General features: G+C 44.9%; 1 protein-coding gene across 3 annotated transcripts in view; it reads left to right on the top strand.

Moving 5' to 3' along the window:
* The window catches only part of LOC109881557 (ankyrin repeat domain-containing protein 12), a 64616-nt gene that overhangs the window by 13950 nt on the left and 26470 nt on the right, over positions 1-24196 (top strand). For all 3 annotated transcript variants that reach the window (XM_031810178.1, XM_031810176.1, XM_031810177.1), the window contains exons 2-3: positions 12384-12539; positions 15396-15552. In XM_031810178.1, the coding sequence (XP_031666038.1) occupies positions 12480-12539; positions 15396-15552 (217 nt within the window). In that variant the 5' untranslated portion in view covers positions 12384-12479. The remainder of the gene's footprint in view (positions 1-12383; positions 12540-15395; positions 15553-24196) is intronic.

The following is a 24196-nucleotide window of genomic DNA, read 5'->3' as shown; positions in this document are numbered from 1 at the left end:
AGAGAATGCCTGTTAAAGAAGTAGCGGTCCTTGTACCTAGCATAGAGCACGGTGGCGACACCGTAAGAAGGCTCAGAGAGAATGCCTGTTAAAGTAGCGGTCCTTGTACCTAGCATCGAGCACGGTGGCGACACCGTAAGGAGGCTCAGAGAGAATGCCTGTTAAAGAAGTAGCGGTCCTTGTACCTAGCATAGAGCACGGTGGCGACACCGTAAGGAGGCTCAGAGAGAATGCCTGTTAAAGAAGTAGCGGTCCTTGTACCTAGCATAGAGCACGGTGGCGACACCGTAAGGAGGCTCAGAGTGAGTGCCTGTTAAAGAAGTAGCGGTCCTTGTACCTAGCATAGAGCACGGTGGCGACACCGTAAGGAGGCTCAGAGAGAATGCCTGTTTAAGAAGTAGCGGTCCTTGTACCTAGCATAGAGCACGGTGGCGACACCGTAAGGAGGCTCAGAGAGAATGCCTGTTTAAGAAGTAGCGGTCCTTGTACCTAGCATAGAGCACGGTGGCGACACCCTAAGGAGGCTCAGAGTGAGTGCCTGTTAAAGAAGTAGCGGTCCTTGTACCTAGCATAGAGCACGGTGGCGACACCGTAAGGAGGCTCAGAGAGAATGCCTGTTTAAGAAGTAGCGGTCCTTGTACCTAGCATAGAGCACGGTGGCGACACCCTAAGGAGGCTCAGAGAGAATGCCTGTTTAAGAAGTAGCGGTCCTTGTACCTAGCATAGAGCACGGTGGCGACACCCTAAGGAGGCTCAGAGAGAATGCCTGTTTAAGAAGTAGCGGTCCTTGTACCTAGCATAGAGCACGGTGGCGACACCGTAAGGAGGATCAGAGTGAGTGCCTGTTAAAGAAGTAGCGGTCCTTGTACCTAGCATAGAGCACGGTGGCGACACCGTAAGGAGGCTCAGAGAGAATGCCTGTTTAAGAAGTAGCGGTCCTTGTACCTAGCATAGAGCCCGGTGGCGACACCGTAAGGAGGCTCAGAGAGAATGCCTGTTAAAGAAGTAGCGGTCCTTGTACCTAGCATAGAGCCCGGTGGCGACACAGTAAGGAGGCTCAGAGAGAATGCCTGTTTAAGAAGTAGCGGTCCTTGTACCTAGCATAGAGCACGGTGGCGACACCGTAAGGAGGATCAGAGAGAATGCCTGTTAAAGAAGTAGCGGTCCTTGTACCTAGCATAGAGCACGGTGGCGACACCGTAAGGAGGCTCAGAGAGAATGCCTGTTAAAGAAGTAGCGGTCCTTGTACCTAGCATAGAGCACGGTGGCGACACCGTAAGGAGGCTCAGAGAGAATGCCTGTTTAAGAAGTAGCGGTCCTTGTACCTAGCATAGAGCACGGTGGCGACACCGTAAGGAGGCTCAGAGAGAATGCCTGTTAAAGAAGTAGCGGTCCTTGTACCTAGCATAGAGCACGGTGGCGACACCGTAAGGAGGCTCAGAGTGAGTGCCTGTTAAAGAAGTAGCGGTCCTTGTACCTAGCATAGAGCACGGTGGCGACACCGTAAGGAGGCTCAGAGAGAATGCCTGTTTAAGAAGTAGCGGTCCTTGTACCTAGCATAGAGCACGGTGGCGACACCGTAAGGAGGCTCAGAGAGAATGCCTGTTAAAGAAGTAGCGGTCCTTGTACCTAGCATAGAGCACGGTGGCGACACCGTAAGGAGGCTCAGAGAGAATGCCTGTTTAAGAAGTAGCGGTCCTTGTACCTAGCATAGAGCACGGTGGCGACACCGTAAGGAGGCTCAGAGAGAATGCCTGTTAAAGAAGTAGCGGTCCTTGTACCTAGCATAGAGCACGGTGGCGACACCGTAAGGAGGCTCAGAGAGAATGCCTGTTTAAGAAGTAGCGGTCCTTGTACCTAGCATAGAGCACGGTGGCGACACCCTAAGGAGGCTCGGAGAATCACTTGCTCACAGCCTCGAGTACTTTTTTTTGTGCGTTTTAACCCTACAGTCTTGTGTTGGCAGTTTTGTTGAGTATCACGTCTGTTGATGAGCTTGTTTCTCCAGTCAGTTTTCCGAATTGGCGCCAAGAGTGTGTTCTCATGTTTCATACCATGTTCTGACATGGCAGCAACGGAATGAGAACCAGTAACATTCTTGAGCAATACGTCTTTCCTCAGTACGAAATCCCCCGGTCGATCCACAGTGCTCTCAGACTCCGTATGCTCATGGGGAAAATGTCAGCCGCGAAGCTAATAGCAAGGACGCTACTAGTAGCTTAGTAGTAGCTCGTAGATGTACGTTTGAACAATACTGTGTAACGTCTGAAAAATAGCATGTAGCAGGGCTCGACCAGGCGGCGAAAACCGGTTGATTGGTCAAGGCCAATGAATTCCATTATCTTGCAGTTTTTTTATGGGTTTCGGCCTTTTGAGATCTCGCAGAATATATATATATATTTTCTTTTAATGTGTCGTGAAGCTAACCACTAAGGATTAGGCACAATTTTGGAATTAGCGGTTTGCCTTTAAAAAAAGTGATCTTTTAAAAGTGATGCAGAAGGTTACAATTGGTGAAAACATGCCATATTTAGACTAGATAATGTTAAACAAGGTTGGAATGTGAAGCAATGGAAATGGGGTATCAGTCTAGTCGGTGACACCCACAGAACACAACTGAAGAGTTTACGTAAATATTAGCGTTGTGACTGTGTGAAATCACCTCCCCAGTCAGCCTATTGTGTGGATTGACATTCATATTGCACTGTACAGCTTTACCTAAGGATTGAGGATCAATGAAATGGGATGTCAGTCTACTCAATACACATTTTTTTTTTTTTACCAACGTCCTCAGTTATCAGACTTCAAAACATCCACGCAGTATTGGTTTTCCTCTGGAATAGTGTTCAATACAAACGTGGGCCGAGTACAACAGGTGTAGGTAGACCTTACAGTGAAATGCTGAATACAACAGGTGTAGTAGACCTTACAGTGAAATGCTGAATACAACAGGTGTAGGTAGACCTTACAGTGAAATGCTGAATACAACAGGTGTAGGTAGACCTTACAGTGAAATGCTGAATACAACAGGTGTAGGTAGACCTCACAGTGAAATGCTGAATACAACAGGTGTAGTAGACCTCACAGTGAAATGCTGAATACAACAGGTGTAGTAGACCACAGTGAAATGCTGAATACAACAGGTGTAGTAGACCTCACAGTGAAATGCTGAAAACAACAGGTGTAGTAGACCTTACAGTGAAATGCTGAATACAACAGGTGTAGTAGACCTCACAGTGAAATGCTGAATACAACAGGTGTAGTAGACCTTACAGTGAAATGCTGAATACAACAGGTGTAGTAGACCTCACAGTGAAATGCTGAATACAACAGGTGTAGTAGACCTCACAGTGAAATGCTGAATACAACAGGTGTAGTAGACCTCACAGTGAAATGCTGAATACAACAGGTGTAGTAGACCTCACAGTGAAATGCTGAATACAACAGGTGTAGTAGACCTCACAGTGAAATGCTGAATACAACAGGTGTAGTAGACCTCACAGTGAAATGCTGAATACAACAGGTGTAGTAGACCTCACAGTGAATGCTGAATACAACAGGTGTAGTAGACCTCACAGTGAAATGCTGAATACAACATGTGTAGTAGACCTCACAGTGAACTGCTGAATACAACATGTGTAGTAGACCTCACAGTGAAATGCTGAATACAACAGGTGTAGTAGACCTCACAGTGAAACGCTGAATACAACAGGTGTGTAGTAGACCTTACAGTGAAATGCTGAATACAACAGGGTGTAGTAGACCTTAAAGTTGAAATGCTACTTACAGACTCTAACCAATAGTGCAAAAAAGGTGTACAGTAGAGAGGCTATATACAGTAGAGGGCTCTCTACAGTAGGGCTATATACAGTAGAGGCTATATACAGTAGAGGCTATTACCGTAGAGGTATATACAGTAGAGGCTATATACAGTAGAGGCTATATACAGTAGAGGCTATATACAGTAGAGGTTATATACAGTAGAGGTTATATACAGTAGAGGTTATATACAGTAGAGAGGCTATATACAGTAGCGAGGCTATATACAGACATCGGTTAGTCAGGCTGATTGAGGTAATGTGTACATGTAGATATGGTTAAAGTGACTATGCATATATGATGAACAGAGAGTAACAGTAGTGTAAAAGAGTGATCAGCGGGAGGTGGGTGGGACACAATGCAGATAGCCCGGTTAGCCAATGTGAGGGAGCACTGGTTGGTCGGCTAATTGAGGTAGTATGTACATGAATGTATAGTTAAAGTGGCTATGCATATAAGATAAACAAAGAGTAGCAGCAGCGTAAAAGAGGGGTTGGGGGAGGGGGAACACAATGCAAATAGTCCAGGTAGCCATTTGGTTACATGTTCAGGAGTCTTATGGCATCGGGGTAAAAACTGTTGAAGTCTTTTTATCCTAGACTTGGCCCTCCGGTACCGCTTGCCATGCGGTAGTAGAGAGAACAGTCTATGGCTGGGGTCTCTGTCAATTTCTAGGGCCTTCCTCTGACACCGCCTGTTATAGAGGTCCTGGATGGCAGGAAGCTCGGCCCCAGTGAGGTACTGGGCCGTACGCACTTCCCTCTGTAGTGCCTTGTGATCGGAGGCTGAGCAGTTGCCGTACCAGACGGTGATGCAACCAGTCAGGACGCTCTCGATGGTGCAGCTGTAGAACCTTTTGAGGTTCTCAGGACCCATGCCAACTCTTTTTATTTTCCTGAGAGGGAATAGATTTTGTCGTACCCTCTTCACGACTGCCTTGATGTGTTTGGACCATTCTAGTTTGGTTGTTGATGTGGACACCAAGGAACATGAAGCTCTCAACCTGCTCCACTACAGCCCCGTCCCTGAGAATGGGGGGGCTTCTCAACCTGCTCCACTACAGCCCCGTCCCTGAGAATGGGGGGGCTTCTCTACCTGCTCCACTACAGCCCCGTCCCTGAGAATGGGGGGGCTTCTCAACCTGCTCCACTACAGCCCCGTCCCTGAGAATGGGGGGGGAGTCTTTTACCTATCGAACTGTAGCCAAAACTAAAATAAGTATGAAAATAACCTAGGATAACAATACATGTGGCTCAATTCACAGTTGTGTCAGAGTCCTGCAATAAGAGCTACGACACTAATGTTCTCTGGGTGTCACTGAGTAGACTGATACCCCCATGTCATTGATCCACAATTTATAGTTAAGGCTGTACAGTGGACAACGCTGGGCCAATTGTGCGCCGCCCTATGGGACTCCCAATCAAAGGGGCCGGATACAGCCTGGATTCGAACCAGGGACTGTAGTGACGCCTCTTGCATTGAGATGCAGTGCCTTAGACCACTGCGTCCATGTGTGTGTTAACTATTTAACTGTACCTAGAATGCTTAAAAGGCCTCAACAACAACAACAAAATGTTATATTGGTATCAGCCATAAATGTCATATTGGTGCATCACTAATTTATAACATTCTTTATGAGACTTAATGAATGTTGACTTATGCTATAAACTAATAGGCCTTTTGTCTATCAAACTGTTGCCAAAACTAAAATAAGTATGAAAATAACCTAAATTAGTGCAACAACAAACAAAAGGGTAAGTAAAACAGTGTCCTATATCAGCGATGTTTTGGATAAGGGCGGTGGGACAATGTCATTCCAGACATCACCCAACCCTTCAGCGGAGTGTATTTGGCTAAGTGCAGCAGTTGTGTGAATCGGGTTGTGAAACCGAATGTGTTATGATAGGAAGTATCTGCTCTGCAGTTGGCTTCAGCTCGTGTGTGTGTGTGGAGATAACACAGCAACATGTTCGTCTTGCCAACATCAGATTATGGGTAAGAGTGTTTCTATCCCCCTCCTCTCTCGGTCTGTCCCCCTCCCTCTCTCGGTCTGTCCCCCTCCCTCTCTCGGTCTGTCCCCCTCCCCTCTCTCGGTCTGTCCCCCTCCTCTCTCTCGGTCTGTCCCCCTCTCTCTCTCGGTCTGTCCCCCTCCCTCTCTCGGTCTGTCCCCCTCCCTCTCTCGGTCTGTCCCCCTCCCTCTCTCGGTCTGTCCCCCTCCCTCTCTCGGTCTGTCCCCCTCCCTCTCTCGGTCTGTCCCCCTCCCTCTCTCGGTCTGTCCCCCTCCCTCTCTCGGTCTGTCCCCCTCCCTCTCTCGGTCTGTCCCCCTCCCCTCTCTCGGTCTGTCCCCCTCCCCTCTCTCGGTCTGTCCCCCTCCCCTCTCTCGGTCTGTCCCCCTCCCCTCTCTCGGTCTGTCCCCCTCCCCTCTCTCGGTCTGTCCCCCTCCCCTCTCTCGGTCTGTCCCCCTCCCCTCTCTCGGTCTGTCCCCCTCCCCTCTCTCGGTCTGTCCCCCTCCCCTCTCTCGGTCTGTCCCCCTCCTCTCTCTCGGTCTGTCCCCCTCCTCTCTCTCGGTCTGTCCCCCTCCTCTCTCTCGGTCTGTCCCCCTCCTCTCTCTCGGTCTGTTCTGTCCCCCTCCTCTCTCTCGGTCTGTCCCCCTCCTCTCTCTCGGTCTGTCCCCCTCCTCTCTCTCGGTCTGTCCCCCTCCTCTCTCTCGGTCTGTCCCCCTCCTCTCTCTCGGTCTGTCCCCCTCCTCTCTCTCGGTCTGTCCCCCTCCTCTCTCTCGGTCTGTCCCCCTCCTCTCTCTCGGTCTGTCCCCCTCCTCTCTCTCGGTCTGTCCCCCTCCTCTCTCTCGGTCTGTCCCCCTCCTCTCTCTCGGTCTGTCCCCCTCCTCTCTCTCGGTCTGTCCCCCTCCCTCTCTCGGTCTGTCCCCCTCCCACTCTCGGTCTGTCCCCCTCCTCTCTCTGAGGTGTGTGAGAGAGCTCTACCTCAGCTGTGTTAACGGCTGCTTGCCATGCTGTGTTGACTAGATAACCATGCACTTCGAAGGGCATGATTAGTTGAATCAGGTTTGTTGTTGCTTGGTTAGAACAACCCTGCACCCACGCTGGTCCTCTGGATAAGAAGCCATGCAACAACGACCAGACCATAACACCACACTGGTCCTCTGGATAAGAGGCCATGCAACAACGACCATAAAACCACACTGGTCCTCTGTGGATAAGAAGCCATGCAACAACAACCATAACACCACACTGGTCCTCTGGATAAGAAGCCATGCAACAACGGCCATAACACCACACTGGTCCTCTGTGGATAAGAAGCCATGCAACAATGACCATAACACCACACTGGACCTCTGTGGATAAGAAGCCATGCAACAATGACCAGACCATAACACCACACTGGTCCTCTGTGGATAAGAAGCCATGCAACAATGACCATAACACCACACTGGTCCTCTGTGGATAAGAAGCCATGCAACAATGACCATAACACCACACTGGTCCTCTGTGTCCCTCACTTGTCAGCCAGCATCGTGTCCCTCACTTGTCAGCCAGCATCGTGTCCCTCACTTGTCAGCCAGCATCGTGTCCCTCACTTGTCAGCCAGCATCGTGTCCCTCACTTGTCGGTATAATCTCGATGATATCCCTCAACCCCGATCGTGTTCTTCTCTCTGCATCAATGACTCCCTGTCCACTCCAATGGTCTTGGAATACAGAGGTTTCTAATTGTTTCTCATCTTGGTAAAGACACCATGGCTAGATTTGAAAAAATTAAGAATAGCAAATTGTTTTTGGAGCTGTTTTGTCAGACTTCAATGTGGCTTTTACACCCCCTGCTAAAACATGTGTTATGGCTTTACACCCCCTGCTAAAACATGTGTTATGGCTTTACACCCCCTGCTAAAACATGTGTGTTATGGCTTTACACCCCCTGCTAAAACATGTGTGTTATGGCTTTACACCCCCTGCTAAAACATGTGTTATGGCTTTACACCCCCTGCTAAAACATGTGTTATGGCTTTACACCCCCTGCTAAAACATGTGTTATGGCTTTACACCCCCTGCTAAAACATGTGTTATGGCTTTACACCCCCTGCTAAAACATGTGTTATGGCTTTACACCCCCTGCTAAAACATGTGTGTTATGGCTTTACACCCCCTGCTAAAACATGTGTGTTATGGCTTTACACCCCCTGCTAAAACATGTGTGTTATGGCTTTACACCCCCTGCTAAAACATGTGTGTTATGGCTTTACACCCCCTGCTAAAACATGTGTGTTATGGCTTTACACCCCCTGCTAAAACATGTGTGTTATGGCTTTACACCCCCTGCTTAAAACATGTGTGTTATGGCTTTACACCCCTGCTAAAACATGTGTTATGGCTTTACACCCCCTGCTAAAACATGTGTGTTACGGCTTTACACCCCCTGCTAAAACATGTGTGTTATGGCTTTACACCCCCTGCTAAAACATGTGTGTTATGGCTTTACACCCCCTGCTATAATGTGGATAAAGAGTTACCTGTCTAACAGAACACAGAGGGGGTTCTTTTAATGGAAGCCTCTCCAACATAATCCAGGTTTCAATCAGAAATTCCCCAGGGCAGCGGTCTAGGCCCTTAAAAAAAAAATGTATGCGGATGACTCAACACTATACACGTCAGCTACTACAGCGACTGAAATGACTGCAAACTTAACAAAGAACTGCTGTTAGTTTCAGAATGGGTGGCATGGAAGGGTCTGAATGTAATTTCTAAACCTATTTTAGCCTTGTCATGATGGTGTTTTGTATAGATTAATGAGAAACATTTAATTTAATCAATTTTGTAATAAGGCTGTAACGTAACAAAATGTGGAAAAAAATGATGGGGTCTGAATACTTTCCTAAGGCACTATAACTGCCTTAATGTTGCTGAACCCCAGGAAGAGTAGATGCTGCCTTGACAGGAACTAATGGGGATCCATAATAAACCCCAGGAACAGTAGCTGCTTCCTTGGCAGGAACTAATGGGGATCCATAATAAACCCCAGGAAGAGTAGCTGCTGCCTTTACAGGAACTAATGGGGATCCATAATAAACCCCAGGAAGAGTAGCTGCTGCCTTGGCAGGAACTAATGGGGATCCATAATAAATACAAACAGTAGAGAATCCCCTCCTGGATCAAGTGCCTTGCTGTCAAACTGAGTATTATTTTTTTTAGTTACTTGTTTAACTTTATGACCTTGTCTGTCCTGAAAATAGTTTCAGAGACCGTATAAGATATTCTCTATGCTCTCGTTAGCATTCTCTATGGGATTTGACATGTAATTGTTAGCATTGCTAACCTTCAGATTACAGAAGACCAGTAGGGTTTGATACGGCCCAACTACACTTGGACTGCTGTCTTGTCATGTCGTCAGGTGCCACAAAGAGGTACTTACGAAAATTCACGGGCAGGATGACTGGCCCGTCAATGTACAACAGCTAGGAGCTCAAAGTGAAGGAGAAATTTGACTTCATCACTACTATGTATCTGTGAGAGTTATTGACCTCCTGAATGCACCGAGGTGTCTGTTTTTCAAGCTACTAGCACACAGCTCAGACACATCTTGTTGCGTATGCATGGGTATCACAAGAGGTCTCTTCACAGTCCCCAAGTCCAGAACAGACTATGGGAGGCGCACAGTACTAAGAGCCATGCCTACATGGAACTCTATTCCACAGTACTACATAGAGCCCTGACTACATGGAACTCTATTCCACAGTACTACATAGAGCCATGACTACATGGAACTATATTCCACAGTACATCATAGAGCCATGACTACATGGAACTCTATTCCACAGTACTACATAGAGCCCTGACTACATGGAACTCTATTCCACAGTACCTCATAGAGCCATGACTACATGGAACTCTATTCCACAGTACTACATAGAGCCATGACTACATGGAACTCTATTCCACAGTACCTCATAGAGCCATGACTACATGGAACTCTATTCCACATCAAGTAACTAATACAAGCAGTAGAATCAGATAATATAAAGCAGATGAAAAATACACACACACACACGTTAACATATACACACACACACACACACACGTTAACATACACACTAAACACACACGTACAAATGGATTTTGTGTTGTAGAGTAGTGGCCTGAGAGACTTAATGTGTTGTAAAATCTGGTGTGTTTAAAAATGTTTTTAACATTGTATATATCTGCCTTTATTCCTGGAGGAGTAGCTGGGGCTATTGGGGATCCATAATAAACAGAACAGCCATAATACAAACCCTGGGATCCATCATATAGAAGTCTGGGATCCATCATATAGAAGCCTGGGATCCATCATATAGAAGTCTGGGATCCATCATATAGAAGTCTGGGATCCATCATATAGAAGTCTGGGATCCATCATATAGAAGTCTGGGATCCATCATATAGAAGTCTGGGATCCATCATATAGAAGTCTGGGATCCATCATATAGAAGTCTGGGATCCATCATATAGAAGCCTGGGATCCATCATATAGAAGTCTGGGATCCATCATATAGAAGTCTGGGATCCATCATATAGAAGTCTGGGATCCATCATATAGAAGTCTGGGATCCATCATATAGAAGTCTGGGATCCATCATATAGAACCCTGGGATCCATCATATAGAACCCTGGGATCCATCATATAGAACCCTGGGATCCATCATATAGAAGTCTGGGATCCATCATATAGAAGTCTGGGATCCATCATATAGAAGTCTGGGATCCATCATATAGAAGTCTGGGATCCATCATATAGAAGTCTGGGATCCATCATATAGAAGTCTGGGATCCATCATATAGAAGTCTGGGATCCATCATATAGAAGTCTGGGATCCATCATATAGAAGTCTGTAAGAGTCGATCACTGACTTCATATCAGTCCTGTACACGATACAATACATTTCTAGGTGAGCTGTACTGCTCTGCAACATAACTCGTCCACTTCCTCCCTTCTATATATACACACACACACACACTCTGTAACGTAGCCCTCACCCACACACTCATCTCTCTTGTAAGACCTCAGCAGCACGTGCAGTACCACATGGTCTGGTCTGTGCAACATGGTCTGGTCTGTGCAACACCACAAATACACTCCTGCTTTTAGGTTTTTTTCTATTTGTCTGTATGCTTGTGGAAAACACGACTGGTTCCTCTCTAGGTTTCTTCCTAGGTTTGGGCCTTTCTAGGGAGTTTTTCCTAGCCACCGTGCTTCTACACCTGCATTGCTTGCTGGGTGGGTTTAGGCTGGGTTTCTGTACAGCACTTTGAGATATCAGCTGATGTAAAAAATAGTTTTTTTTTTTTTTTTAAAGGGCTTTATCCGGGATCTTTGGGACGTTCCTATCCCATTTGAAGTTTAAATTTAAAGACGCTATAATTCGAATTGTTTCAGTTTATAGGACAAAACAAGCAAGTATAGTGTAGCTAGTCATTGTACCATCTGAACTGCTGTGAAATGTATATATTAAAAAATATATATGTTGTATATTTTTTTTTCTCAGCTGTTTTTGAAGCTGAAACCGAAAGTCAGTCAATGTATGATCCGTAGGACAACACATGACCATAAACTTGGGTGGGTGTGTGGGTGTGAGGGTGATTTCCCTGTGAGAGTGAGAGAGCCCCTAACCTAATGAATCACACCGTTCCCCCCCCCCCCCATAGATGTTGCACTATATTTCTCTGCATGTCACAGTAATGACATTTTCAACAGTTGTGGAAATTTCCAAGTGAACCGTGTAGCAATGCATACAGTGGTATCGGCCAATGAGCTTTCTGGATTTTTTTTTTAACCACTTTTACAGAATACATTACCCTCTGATCTCTCGCAGTTATTTTTCATGGTTTTGTAATTGTCAGACCCCAGGAAGTTTGAATAAAATACAATTGAAATGTTTCATTTTGGAGGTGACGTGTTTGGCTCAATTGTAGGCTCTTAAGTTTAAGCGTCATCATATTGGTATGAGGGGGGGGGGGGGATATGTCTTAAGTGAATGACTTGAAATTCTCACCATGGCCTCCTGTGTTGTTGTAAGAGCATAATGAATGCGCTGAGCCGTAGCTGTCATAGCTCATCGCACAACTAACATGACAAACACTATATACAGATGAAGTTGGAAGTTTACATACTTAGGTTGGAGTCATTAAAACTCGTTTTTCCAACCACTCCACAAATTTCTTGTTAACAAACTATTTTTTGGCAAGTCGGTTAGGACATCTACTTTGTGCATGACACAAGTCATTTTTCCAACAATTGTTTACAGACAGATTGTTCCATTTATAATTCACTGTATCACAATTCCAGTGGGTCAGAAGTTTACATACACTAAGTTGACTGTGCCTTTAAACAGCTTGGAAAATTCCAGAAAATGATGTCATGGCTTTAGAAGCTTCTGATAGGCTAATTGAGATCATTTGAGAATTGTCTTTGTTCTCTTCCTGTGCATTATAGGAGCATGATTATCCCGTAGCTAGTCACGCGGCTAACATAACATGTAGTGTTAATGTTCTCTTCATAACATGTCTTCTGTTGTAGGAGCATGATGAGCGTGCTGGGCCGTAGCTGTCGTAGCTAGTCACACGGTGGGTGGGAGGGGAGGGAGTCCATCCGCACCACCAGCAACACTGCGCCATGGCGAAACCCGGGGCCGACAGAGATGGATCCATGGTGGACAAACCGACTGGGAAGAAGGTACGCTTATACACACAGCATATATTCTACACCCGCCCGGCACGATCTGGTCTAGCTTCTCTTGATCTCTTTCGGCACGTATGTCCTAGCCCCCTGGGAACAATATACGGTATGAAGTTTCTGGGTTAGCAAGTAGTCCATGGTCAGATCTACAAGATGTTAAGCAGAGCATCTGATTGGTCTCTGACAACAAAACAAAAAAATGGCAGACCAAGAGTCGTCTGTTCTTTAGACCGATCAAAAAAATAAAAAAAACTCCCATATATAGCCACACACCCTATGTGTTAATAAATCAACTATATGTTGGCTACTGAGCTTGTCTGATGCTTTAAGCACTGATATTACAGATGAAGACACACAAATTATTAAAGATGGAGCCAGAGATCAATATAGCCTAACGAGAAGAAAATAAGATTCTAGCACTTTGCTCCTGAACTTGCCAGTAATGGGCTACACCAGTAATGGGCTACGCCAGCGGTGGGCACCAGCAATAGGCTGCGCCAGTAATAGGCTGCGCCGGTAATGGGCTACGCCGGTAATGGGCTACGCCGGTAATGGGCTACACCGGTAATGGGCTACACCGGTAATGGGCTACACCGGTAATGGGCTACTCCGGTAATGGGCTACTCCGGTAATGGGCAGCACCAGCGGCGACCCTTTTTTCCATTTTAAGTGCAAAGTTATCTCAGCTGTAATTTTCATATGCCTGTTTTCGTAGAAGTGTTTAGTTTAATTTATAAGTCTTCATATCTCAAAATCAATGTCATGTGGTTAATCAACATTATATCTAAATAATAATGACACAAATCTAAAATATTAACTTCCATTGGCAATATGTAAAAAATAGCCTCCATGAAGCCAACAAATTAAAACTGCAGCCTGCAGGTAGAAAATATCCTGATAAAAATAAATATCATTTTAGTCACTTTGGCTACACATGGCCTGTCTGTATCAACTTGGTCTGGCCCAAAACTCATGCTAGCAAACTTGCAATATTGTATAAAATAATTCTGGGCCCTCAGTTTCCAGCGCAGCTGTAGGTTATTTGCGCAAAGGGATACTTAGTAATCAGGTAGGTCTATTTTTTTTCCCCCCTCTTTCCATGCTGAGTGGTTCTGGAAAGGGAGATGGCTGGAAAGATTTTCCAAATAGGCCACGTTGAGGTTCTATTGTCATTCTCAATGGATTTAAAAACAGACTTTTTGTTTACTTGCTGTTTGAGGCGAAGAAACCATCACTGTGGAGCTTCTCAAAGTCATGTTGAGTAAAGACGATCAGAAATAGTATAGTATCACATCCCCATAAGGACACACAGGCTATAATTAATTTGGATCTTTTTTATATATATATATATATTTTATATATTTATACATTTCATTTTCAAGGAGGTTTCCGTTTTTGATAGGGTTATTTTGCCCTAAAAACCTTTTTTAGGTTTACCTGTAGAAAAATAACCTACGTCCCTGCACAGCCTGGCAAGAGTGGCCTGCAGGGTGTTTAGTGTCCAAATCATATTGTATATGACATATGTGCCGAATATAACAGGAATACAACCTTGCCATGAAATTCCCTGTGACTCTGCAAGCACGGAGAGGGGGGTTTCTCAGCTGCTGGCATGTTAACTAAAATACTTTCAGATCTCACGGTTTGGTTTCAATATTTCAAAACCAATTGGTTGGTCCAGGTTGTCACGTAAATAGATTGGTTAAATGGCGATTAAAAAATATATATTATTTACATTTTTTATGAATGGAGCGGCGGTTTTTATTTATCCCTGAGCGATAAGCGAGATTTCCGACCCCTTCAACTCTGCTCACATACTCTGATATGAAGATAACAGTGGAATAAAGGATAAATGCATCCAACTCCAGACGACAACAGGAACTACTCTTTTAACTTAAGCACACTGAAATTCAATTGTACTGCAGAAATCAGCATTTTTTTTCCAAACAAACACCATCAATAAAGCTGCGTTTTTTAAAACTATTTCACCTTAGTTTTGATATCATGTTTTTCCGTGTGCTTTAATGTTTATACGGGGCGGGCAACTAGTTTTTCATCACACACATTTAATGCAAAAACATTCAGCAGAAAATATCTTAGTTTTCATCAGATTGAAACAGAAGTGCAACGCTATTTGGCTGGCAGCCACACAAGTTGTATTTTTCGTTCATCTTTATTTAACGAGGCAAGTCAGTCAAGAACAAATTATTATTTTCAATGACGGGCCTTGGAACAGTGGGGTTAACTGCCTTATTCAGGGAGCAGCACGGCAGTTTTTTTTATTTTTACCTTGTCAGCTCGGAGGATTCGATCTTACAACCTTCCGGTGACTAGTCCAACGCTCTAAACCACTAGGATACCCTGCCGCCCCGAGTAAATTAAATGAGCTTACAATTAAAACCTCAAGTCATTTTTCTGCATGAACGATGCATTGGCCATCAGGTTCCTTATGGTTCTAGATAGAATATAGCCAGCTAAATTCTTCCTAATGTTTTGCTTGACGTTAATATACATCTACTGGAGAAAAGCAACTGTTGCCTCTTCCTCTCTGCCATCTGAGAGGAAGAGTGCTGTTTGTGTGTCCTGAAGACGATAGCAAAGATTTCTCATCCCAGTGGAGATGTGTAACTGAAGCACAACATTTTGTCTGAAGCCGAGGAGACATTTACAATAAGAACAGATCTGACACTTTAGATCTCCGTTTACAAAACGCAGGAAGATATTTATCCAGTGTTTAAAATATATATATATTACATTTATTCTGCATGGGGGGAAAAACCCCACTGAATTCTGCGTTATAATGTAACCCCTGTTGCAATTCACCCCCCCCCCACCCCTTTTTTTCCCCCCCAGAGCAAAGATAAGATTTCCCTCTTCACCAAGACTCCGAAGCTTGACCGCAGTGAGTTTCTGGGGGGGAAGGAAGGGAAACCACCCAAGTCTATCATGAAACGCAAATTGTCCTTCACCGTGAGCCCCCCTCGCAACAAGGAGAGAGAATCAGACACAGGTACCAACATGGCTATTTCACAAGTGTGTGTGTGTGTGTGTGTGTGTGTGTGTGTGTGTGTGTGTGTGTGTGTGAGAGAGAGTGATGGGGTATATTTAACAAAAAACATTTAATGTACTTTTGTATTTGATTTGGATACAACAAATAGTGTCTTATAAAGCCCATGTGGGCTGGGCATCCATGCAGATGCATGATACTATAATACAATCAATCATGTGCTGTACCTTCATAAATAATAGTATATATCTAGTGTAAGAGTGTATATCTAGTAGATATCTAGTATAAGAATATATCTAGCATAAGAGGATATATCTAGCATAAGAGTATATCTAGTAGATATCTAGTATAAGATTGTATCTAGTATAAGAGTGTATATCTATAAGAGTGTATATCTATAAGAGTGTGTATCTAGTATAAGAGTGTATCTAGTATAAGAGTGTATCTAGTATAAGAGTGTATCTAGTATAAGAGTGTATCTAGTATAAGAGTGTATCTAGTATAAGAGTGTATCTAGTATAAGAGTATATATCTAGTATAAGAGTATATCTAGTAGATATCTAGTATAAGATTGTATCTAGTATAAGAGTATATATCTAGCATAAGAGGATATATCTAGTATAAGAGTGTATATCTAGTATAAGAGTGTATATCTAGTATAAGAGTGTATATCTAGTATAAGAGTGTATATCTAGTATAAGAGTGTATATCTAGTATAAGAGTGTATATCTAGTATAAGAGTGTATCTAGTATAAGAGTGTATCTAGTATAAGAGTGTATCTAGTATAAGAGTGTATCTAGTATAAGAGTGTATCTAGTATAAGAGTGTATCTAGTATAAGAGTGTATCTAGTATAAGAGTGTATCTAGTATAAGTGTATCTAGTATAAGAGTGTATCTAGTATAAGAGTGTATCTAGTATAAGAGTGTATCTAGTATAAGAGTGTATATCTAGTATAAGAGTATATCTAGTAGATATCTAGTATAAGATTGTATCTAGTATAAGAGTATATATCTAGCATAAGAGGATATATCTAGTATAAGAGTGTATATCTAGTAGATATCTAGTATAAGAATGTATATCTACTATAAGAGTGTATATCTAGTATAAGAGTATATCTAGTATATATCTAGTATAAGAATGTATATCTAGTTTAAGAGTATATATCTGAGTGTATATCTAGTATAAGAGTATATATGAGTATAAATCTAGCATATATTGTGTGTATATCTAGTATAAGAGTATATATATCTAGCATATATCGAGTGTATCTAGTATAAGAGTGTATATCTAGTATAAGAGGCCAACAAACCTGACTCAGTTACACCAGCTCTGTCAGGAGGAATGGACCAAAATTCACCCAACTTATTGTGGGATGCTTGTGGAAGGCTACCCCAAACGTTTGACCCAAGTTAAACAATTTAAAGGCAATGCTAGCAAATACTAATTGAGTGTATGTAAACTTCTGACCCACTGGGAATGTGATGAAAGAATTCAAATAAATCTTTCTCTCTACAATTATTCTGACATTTCACATTCTTAAAATAAAGTGGTGGTTCTAACTGACCTAAAACGGGGGATTTTTTTTGCTAGGATTAAATGTCAGGAATTGTGAAAAGCAAAGTTTTTAAATGTATTTGGTTTAAGGTGTATGTAAACTTCCGACTTCAACTGTATGTAAACATGTTCACAGTAACATTAAGTAAACAGCTGGTCTGGTATGATACATGGTACATTGTTCACAGTAACATTACGTAAACAGCTGGTCTGGTCTGGTATGATACATGGTACATTGTTCACAGTAACATTAAGTAAACAACAGCCGGTCTGGTCTGGTATGATACATGATACATGGTACATTGTTCACAGTAACATTAAGTAAACAACAGCCGGTCTGGTATGATACATGGTACATTGTTCATAGTAACATTAGGTAAACAACAGCTGGTCTGGTATGATACATGATACGTTGTTCATAGTAAGGTTAAGTAAACAACACAATCTGAACGTTTGTAAGGTCGTTGGTTGACTGGAGCGTCGGCTAAATTACTAAAATATGAACGTTAAATGCTGCAGTCAGAATCTGACGTGGGGGGGTTGCCTTGTTCTTCTACAACACCACGATATTCTGCTTCTTGTTTTCACTTCTACTCAAAACTGGAACAGCCAGAGAGTTGTACTGAGGCAATCGTAGCACTGCTCATTGCCGGTATAATTAAGCCTTTATCTGGTGTAATGGCCTTATACTTTCTGTGTTGAGCTTCCCTGTAACCAGACACACACACACACACACACACACACATACAGTCCCCTGTATCCAACCAACCCATGGTTTGGATATTGAAACCCCTTATTGCAACTTTCCCAACAACACACACAGTGCTGCTATTCTTTGAAGTCTATAAACAGTCATTTTCAGTCAGATCCTGGATCTGAAACAGGGTTGAAACTGGAGGTTGAATCTGTAATTACTATGAAGGAAGGAGGGCCCTGGGTAAGGTGGCCTAAACAGGATAAACCTAGGCCTACACACTCAGTGAACCGTACTCCTTCACCCACACACACTCGGTGAACCGTTGCTCCTTCACCCACACACACTCGGTGAACCGTTACTCCTTCACCCACACACACTCGGTGAACCGTTACTCCTTCACCCACACACACTCGGTGAACCGTTACTCCTTCACCCACACACACTCGGTGAACCGTTACTCCTTCACCCACACACACTCGGTGAACCGTTACTCCTTCACCCACACACACTGGGTGAACCGTACTCCTTCACCCACACACACTCGGTGAACCGTTACTCCTTCACCCACACACACTGGGTGAACCGTTACTCCTTCACCCACACACACTGGGTGAACCGTTACTCCTTCACCCACACACACTGGGTGAACCGTTACTCCTTCACCCACACACACTGGGTGAACCGTTACTCCTTCACCCACACACACACTGGGTGAACCGTACTCCTTCACCCACACACACTGGGTGAACCGTTACTCCTTCACCCACACACACTGGGTGAACCGTACTCCTTCACCCACACACACTCGGTGAACCGTTACTCCTTCACCCACACACACTCGGTGAACCGTTACTCCTTCACCCACACACACTGGGTGAACCGTTACTCCTTCACCCACACACACTGGGTGAACCGTACTCCTTCACCCACACACACTGGGTGAACCGTACTCCTTCACCCACACACACTCGGTGAACCGTTACTCCGTCTCCTCCACGTTTTTAGCTCTGAATACATATTATACTGAATGTTTTCCCATAATCCCTTGGAGTAAGCCCTGGCTCTGTCCCTGGCTCTGTCCCTGTCCCTGGCCCTGTCCCTGGCCCTGTCCCTGGCCCTGTCCCTGGCTCTGGCCCTGGCTCTGGCCCCTGTCCCTGTCCCTGGCTCTGGCCCCTGTCCCTGGCTCTGGCCCCTGGCCCTGTCCCTGGCTCTGGCCCCTGTCCCTGGTCGTACTCTCCTCCCCATTTTAGCTCAGATGAAATGTATTGTCTACAATACATTTTTTTTAAACTCTTGAGTAGAAGTTTGAGTTGCACTGTGACAATTCCTAATTGTGTTAAAGGATAAGTCTTTTGTTAAATCTTTGTTAAAGTTAAGTCAAATCCTGGCTTCTGGTTCAAGCTGACGTGATGTAGTGCATTCAGAAAGTATTCAGACCCCGTGACTTTATCTACATTTTGTTACGTTACAGCCTTATTCTAAAATGTATTACATACGTTTTTTTCCACCTCATCAATCGACACCCAATACAGCACAGTTTTCCTCAGACCAGAGACTCTTGTTTCTCATGGTCAGAGTCCTTTAGGTGCATTTAGGCAAACTCCAAGCTGGCTGTCATGTGCCTTTTACTGAGGAGTGGCTTCCATCTGGCCACTCTACCATAAAGGCCTGATTGGTGGAGTGCTGCAGAGATGGTTGTCCTTCTGCAAGGTTCTCCCATCTCCACAGAGGAACTCTGGATCTCTGTCAGAGTGACCATCGAGTTCTTGGTCACCTTCCTGACCAAGGCCCTTCTCCTCTGATTGGCCGGGCGGGCAAACTTGTTCCATTTAAGAATGATGGAGGCCACTGTGTTCTTGGGGACCTTTTTAATGCTGCGTAAATGTTTTGGTACCCTTCCCCAGATCTGTGCCTCGACGCAATCCTGTCTCTGAGCTCTACGGACAATTCCTTCGACCTCATGGCTTGGTTTCAAATCAAATGTTATTTGTCACAGGTGTTGAATACAACAGTGAATTGCTTTAAAGCCCTTAACCAACAATGCAGTAAAAAAATGAAAAAAGACAACGAAAAATGTATAAAATAAACAAGTTATTCAAGAGTAAAATTAGAATAGCTGGGCTATATACACCGGTACAGAGTCAATGTGGAGGCTATATACAGGGTGTTACGGTACAGAGTCAATGTGGAGGCTATATACACCGGTACAGAGTCAATGTGGAGGCTATATACAGGGTGTTACGGTACAGAGTCAATGTGGAGGCTATATACACCGGTACAGAGTCAATGTGGAGGCTATATACAGGGTGTTACGGTACAGAGTCAATGTGGAGGCTATATACAGGGTGTTACGGTACAGAGTCAATGTGGAGGTTATATACAGGGGGTACCGGTACAGAGTCAATGTGGAGGCTATATACAGGGGGTACCGGTACAGAGTCAATGTGGAGGCTATATACAGGGGGTACCGGTACAGAGTCAATGTGGAGGCTATATACAGGGGGTACTGGTACAGAGTCAATGTGGAGGCTATATACAGAGGGTACCGGTACAGAGTCAATGTGGAGGCTATATACAGGGTGTTACGGTACAGAGTCAATGTGGAGGCTATATACACCGGTACAGAGTCAATGTGGAGGCTATATACACCGGTACAGAGTCAATGTGGAGGCTATATACACCGGTACAGAGTCAATGTGGAGGCTATATACACCGGTACAGAGTCAATGTGGAGGCTATATACACCGGTACAGAGTCAATGTGGAGGCTATATACAGGGGGTACCGGTACAGAGTCAATGTGGAGGCTATATACAGGGTATTACGGTACAGAGTCAATGTGGAGGCTATATACAGGGGGTACCGGTACAGAGTCAATGTGGAGGCTATATACACCGGTACAGAGTCAATGTGGAGGCTATATACACCGGTACAGAGTCAATGTGGAGGCTATATACACCGGTACAGAGTCAATGTGGAGGCTATATACACCGGTACAGAGTCAATGTGGAGGCTATATACACCGGTACAGAGTCAATGTGGAGGCTCTATACACCGGTACAGAGTCAATGTGGAGGCTATATACACCGGTACAGAGTCAATGTGGAGGCTATATACACCGGTACAGAGTCAATGTGGAGGCTATATACACCGGTACAGAGTCAATGTGGAGGCTATATACACCGGTACAGAGTCAATGTGGAGGCTATATACACCGGTACAGAGTCAATGTGGAGGCTATATACACCGGTACAGAGTCAATGTGGAGGCTATATACACCGGTACAGAGTCAATGTGGAGGCTATATACACCGGTACAGAGTCAATGTGGAGGCTATATACACCGGTACAGAGTCAATGTGGAGGCTAATACACCGGTACAGAGTCATGTGGAGGCTATATACACCGGTACAGAGTCAATGTGGAGGCTATATACAGGGGGTACCGGTACAGAGTCAATGTGGAGGCTATATACAGGGTATTACGGTACAGAGTCAATGTGGAGGCTATATACAGGGGGTACCGGTACAGAGTCAATGTGGAGGCTATATACACCGGTACAGAGTCAATGTGGAGGCTATATACACCGGTACAGAGTCAATGTGGAGGCTATATACACCGGTACAGAGTCAATGTGGAGGCTATATACACCGGTACAGAGTCAATGTGGAGGCTATATACACCGGTACAGAGTCAATGTGGAGGCTATATACACCGGTTACAGAGTCAATGTGGAGGCTCTATACACCGGTACAGAGTCAATGTGGAGGCTATATACAGGGGGTACCGGTACAGAGTCAATGTGGAGGCTATATACACCGGTACAGAGTCAATGTGGAGGCTATATACACCGGTACAGAGTCATGTGGAGGCTATATACACCGGTACAGAGTCAATGTGGAGGCTATATACACCGGTACAGAGTCAATGTGGAGGCTATATACACCGTACAGAGTCAATGTGGAGGCTCTATACACCGGTACAGAGTCAATGTGGAGGCTATATACACCGGTACAGAGTCAATGTGGAGGCTATATACACCGGTACAGAGTCAATGTGGAGGCTATATACACCGGTACAGAGTCAATGTGGAGGCTATATACACCGGTACAGAGTCAATGTGGAGGCTATATACACCGGTACAGAGTCAATGTGGAGGCTATATACACCGGTACAGAGTCAATGTGGAGGCTATATACACCGGTACAGAGTCAATGTGGAGGCTATATACACCGGTACAGAGTCAATGTGGAGGCTATATACACCGGTACAGAGTCAATGTGGAGGCTATATACACCGGTACAGAGTCAATGTGGAGGCTATATACACCGGTACAGAGTCAATGTGGAGGCTATATACACCGGTACAGAGTCAATGTGGAGGCTATATACACCGGTACAGAGTCAATGTGGAGGCTATATACACCGGTACAGAGTCAATGTGGAGGCTATATACACCGGTACAGAGTCAATGTGGAGGCTATATACACCGGTACAGAGTCAATGTGGAGGCTATATACACCGGTACAGAGTCAATGTGGAGGCTATATACAGGGGGTACCGGTACAGCGTCAATGTGGAGGCTATATACAGGGGGTACCGGTACAGAGTCAATGTGGAGGCTATATACAGGGTATTACGGTACAGAGTCAATGTGGAGGCTATATACAGGGGATACCAGTACAATGTGGAGGCTATATACAGGGGATACCGGTACAGAGTCAATGTGGAGGCTATATACAGGGGGTACCGGTACAGAGTCAATGTGGAGGCTATATACAAGGGGTACCGGTACAGAGTCAATGTGGAGGCTATATACAGGGTATTACGGTACAGAGTCAATGTGGAGGCTATATACAGGGGGTACCAGTACAGAGTCAATGTGGAGGCTATATACAAGGGGTACCGGTACAGAGTCAATGTGGAGGCTATATACAGGGTATTACGGTACAGAGTCAATGTGGAGGCTATATACAGGGGGTACCAGTACAGAGTCAATGTGGAGGCTATATACAGGGGGTACCGGTACAGAGTCAATGTGCGGGGGCACCGGTTAGTCGAGGTAACTGAGGTAATATGTACATGTAGGTAGAGTTATTAAAGTCACTATGTATAGATGATAACAACAGAGAGACTATATAGTCTGGTTAGTCGAGGTAGTTGAGGTAATATGTACATGTAGGTAGAGTTATTAAAGTCACTATGTATAGATGATAACAGAGACTATATAGTCTGGTTAGTCGATGTAACTGAGGTAATAGGAACATGTAGGTAGAGTTATTAAAGTCACTATGTATAGATGATAACAGAGAGTAGCAGTGGTGTAATAGGGAGGGATGCAAATAGTCTGGGTAGCCATTTGACTAGATGTTCAGGAGTCTCATGGCTTGGGGGTAGAAGCTGTTTAGAAGCCTCTTGGACCTAGACTCGGTGCTCCGGTACCACTTGCTGTGTGGTAGCAGAGAGAACAGTCGATGACTAGGGTGGCTGGAGTCTTTGACAATTTTTATGGCCTTCCTCTGACACCAACTGGTGTAGAGGTACTGGATGGCAGGAAGCTTGGCCCCAGTGATGTACTGGGCCATTCGCACTACACTCTGTCGTGCCTTGCGGTCGGAGGCCGAGCAGTTGTCATACCAGGCAACTGGTCAGGATGCTCTCGATGGTGCAGCTGTATAACCTTTTGAGGATCTGAGGTCCCATGCCAAATCTTTTCAGTCTCCTGAGGGGGAATAGGCTTTGTCGTGCCCTCTTCACGACTGCCTTGGTGTGCTTGGACCATGTTAGTTTGTTGGTGATGTGGACACCAAGGAACTTGAAGCTCTCAACCTGCTCCACTACAGCCCCGTTGATGAGAATGGGGCCGTGCTGAGTCCTTCTTTTCCTGTAGTCCACAATCATCTCTTTTGTCTTGATCACGTTGAGAGAGCGGTTATTGTCCTGGCACCACACGGCCAGGTCTCTGACCACCTCCCTATAGGCTGTCTCGTTGTTGTTGGTGATCATGTTGTGTCGTCGGCAAACTTAATGATGGTGTTGGAGTTGTGCCTGGCCATGCAGTCATGAGTGAACAGGGTGAGGAGGCTGAGCACGCACCCCTGAGGAGCCCCCATGTTGAGGATCAGCGTGGCAGATGTGTTGTTACCTATCCTCACCACCTGGGGGCAGCCCATCAGGAAGTCCAGGATCCAGTTGCAGAGGGAGGGATTCAGTCCCACGGTCCCTAGCTTGGTGATGAGTTTGGAGGGGACTATGGTGTTGAACGCTGAGCTGTAGTCAATGAACAGCGTTCTCACATAGGTGTTCCTTTTGTCCAGGTGGGAAAGGGCAGTGTGGAGTGCAATAGATATTGCATCATCTGGATCTGTAAGGGCGCTATGCAAATTGTAGTGGGTC

Source organism: Oncorhynchus kisutch, linkage group LG30 (genome assembly GCF_002021735.2).
Source record: "Oncorhynchus kisutch isolate 150728-3 linkage group LG30, Okis_V2, whole genome shotgun sequence".
Classification (NCBI taxonomy): Eukaryota; Metazoa; Chordata; class Actinopteri; order Salmoniformes; family Salmonidae; genus Oncorhynchus; species Oncorhynchus kisutch.
Note: the sequence above shows the minus strand (reverse complement) of the source record. Positions and strands in the feature narration are given on the sequence as shown.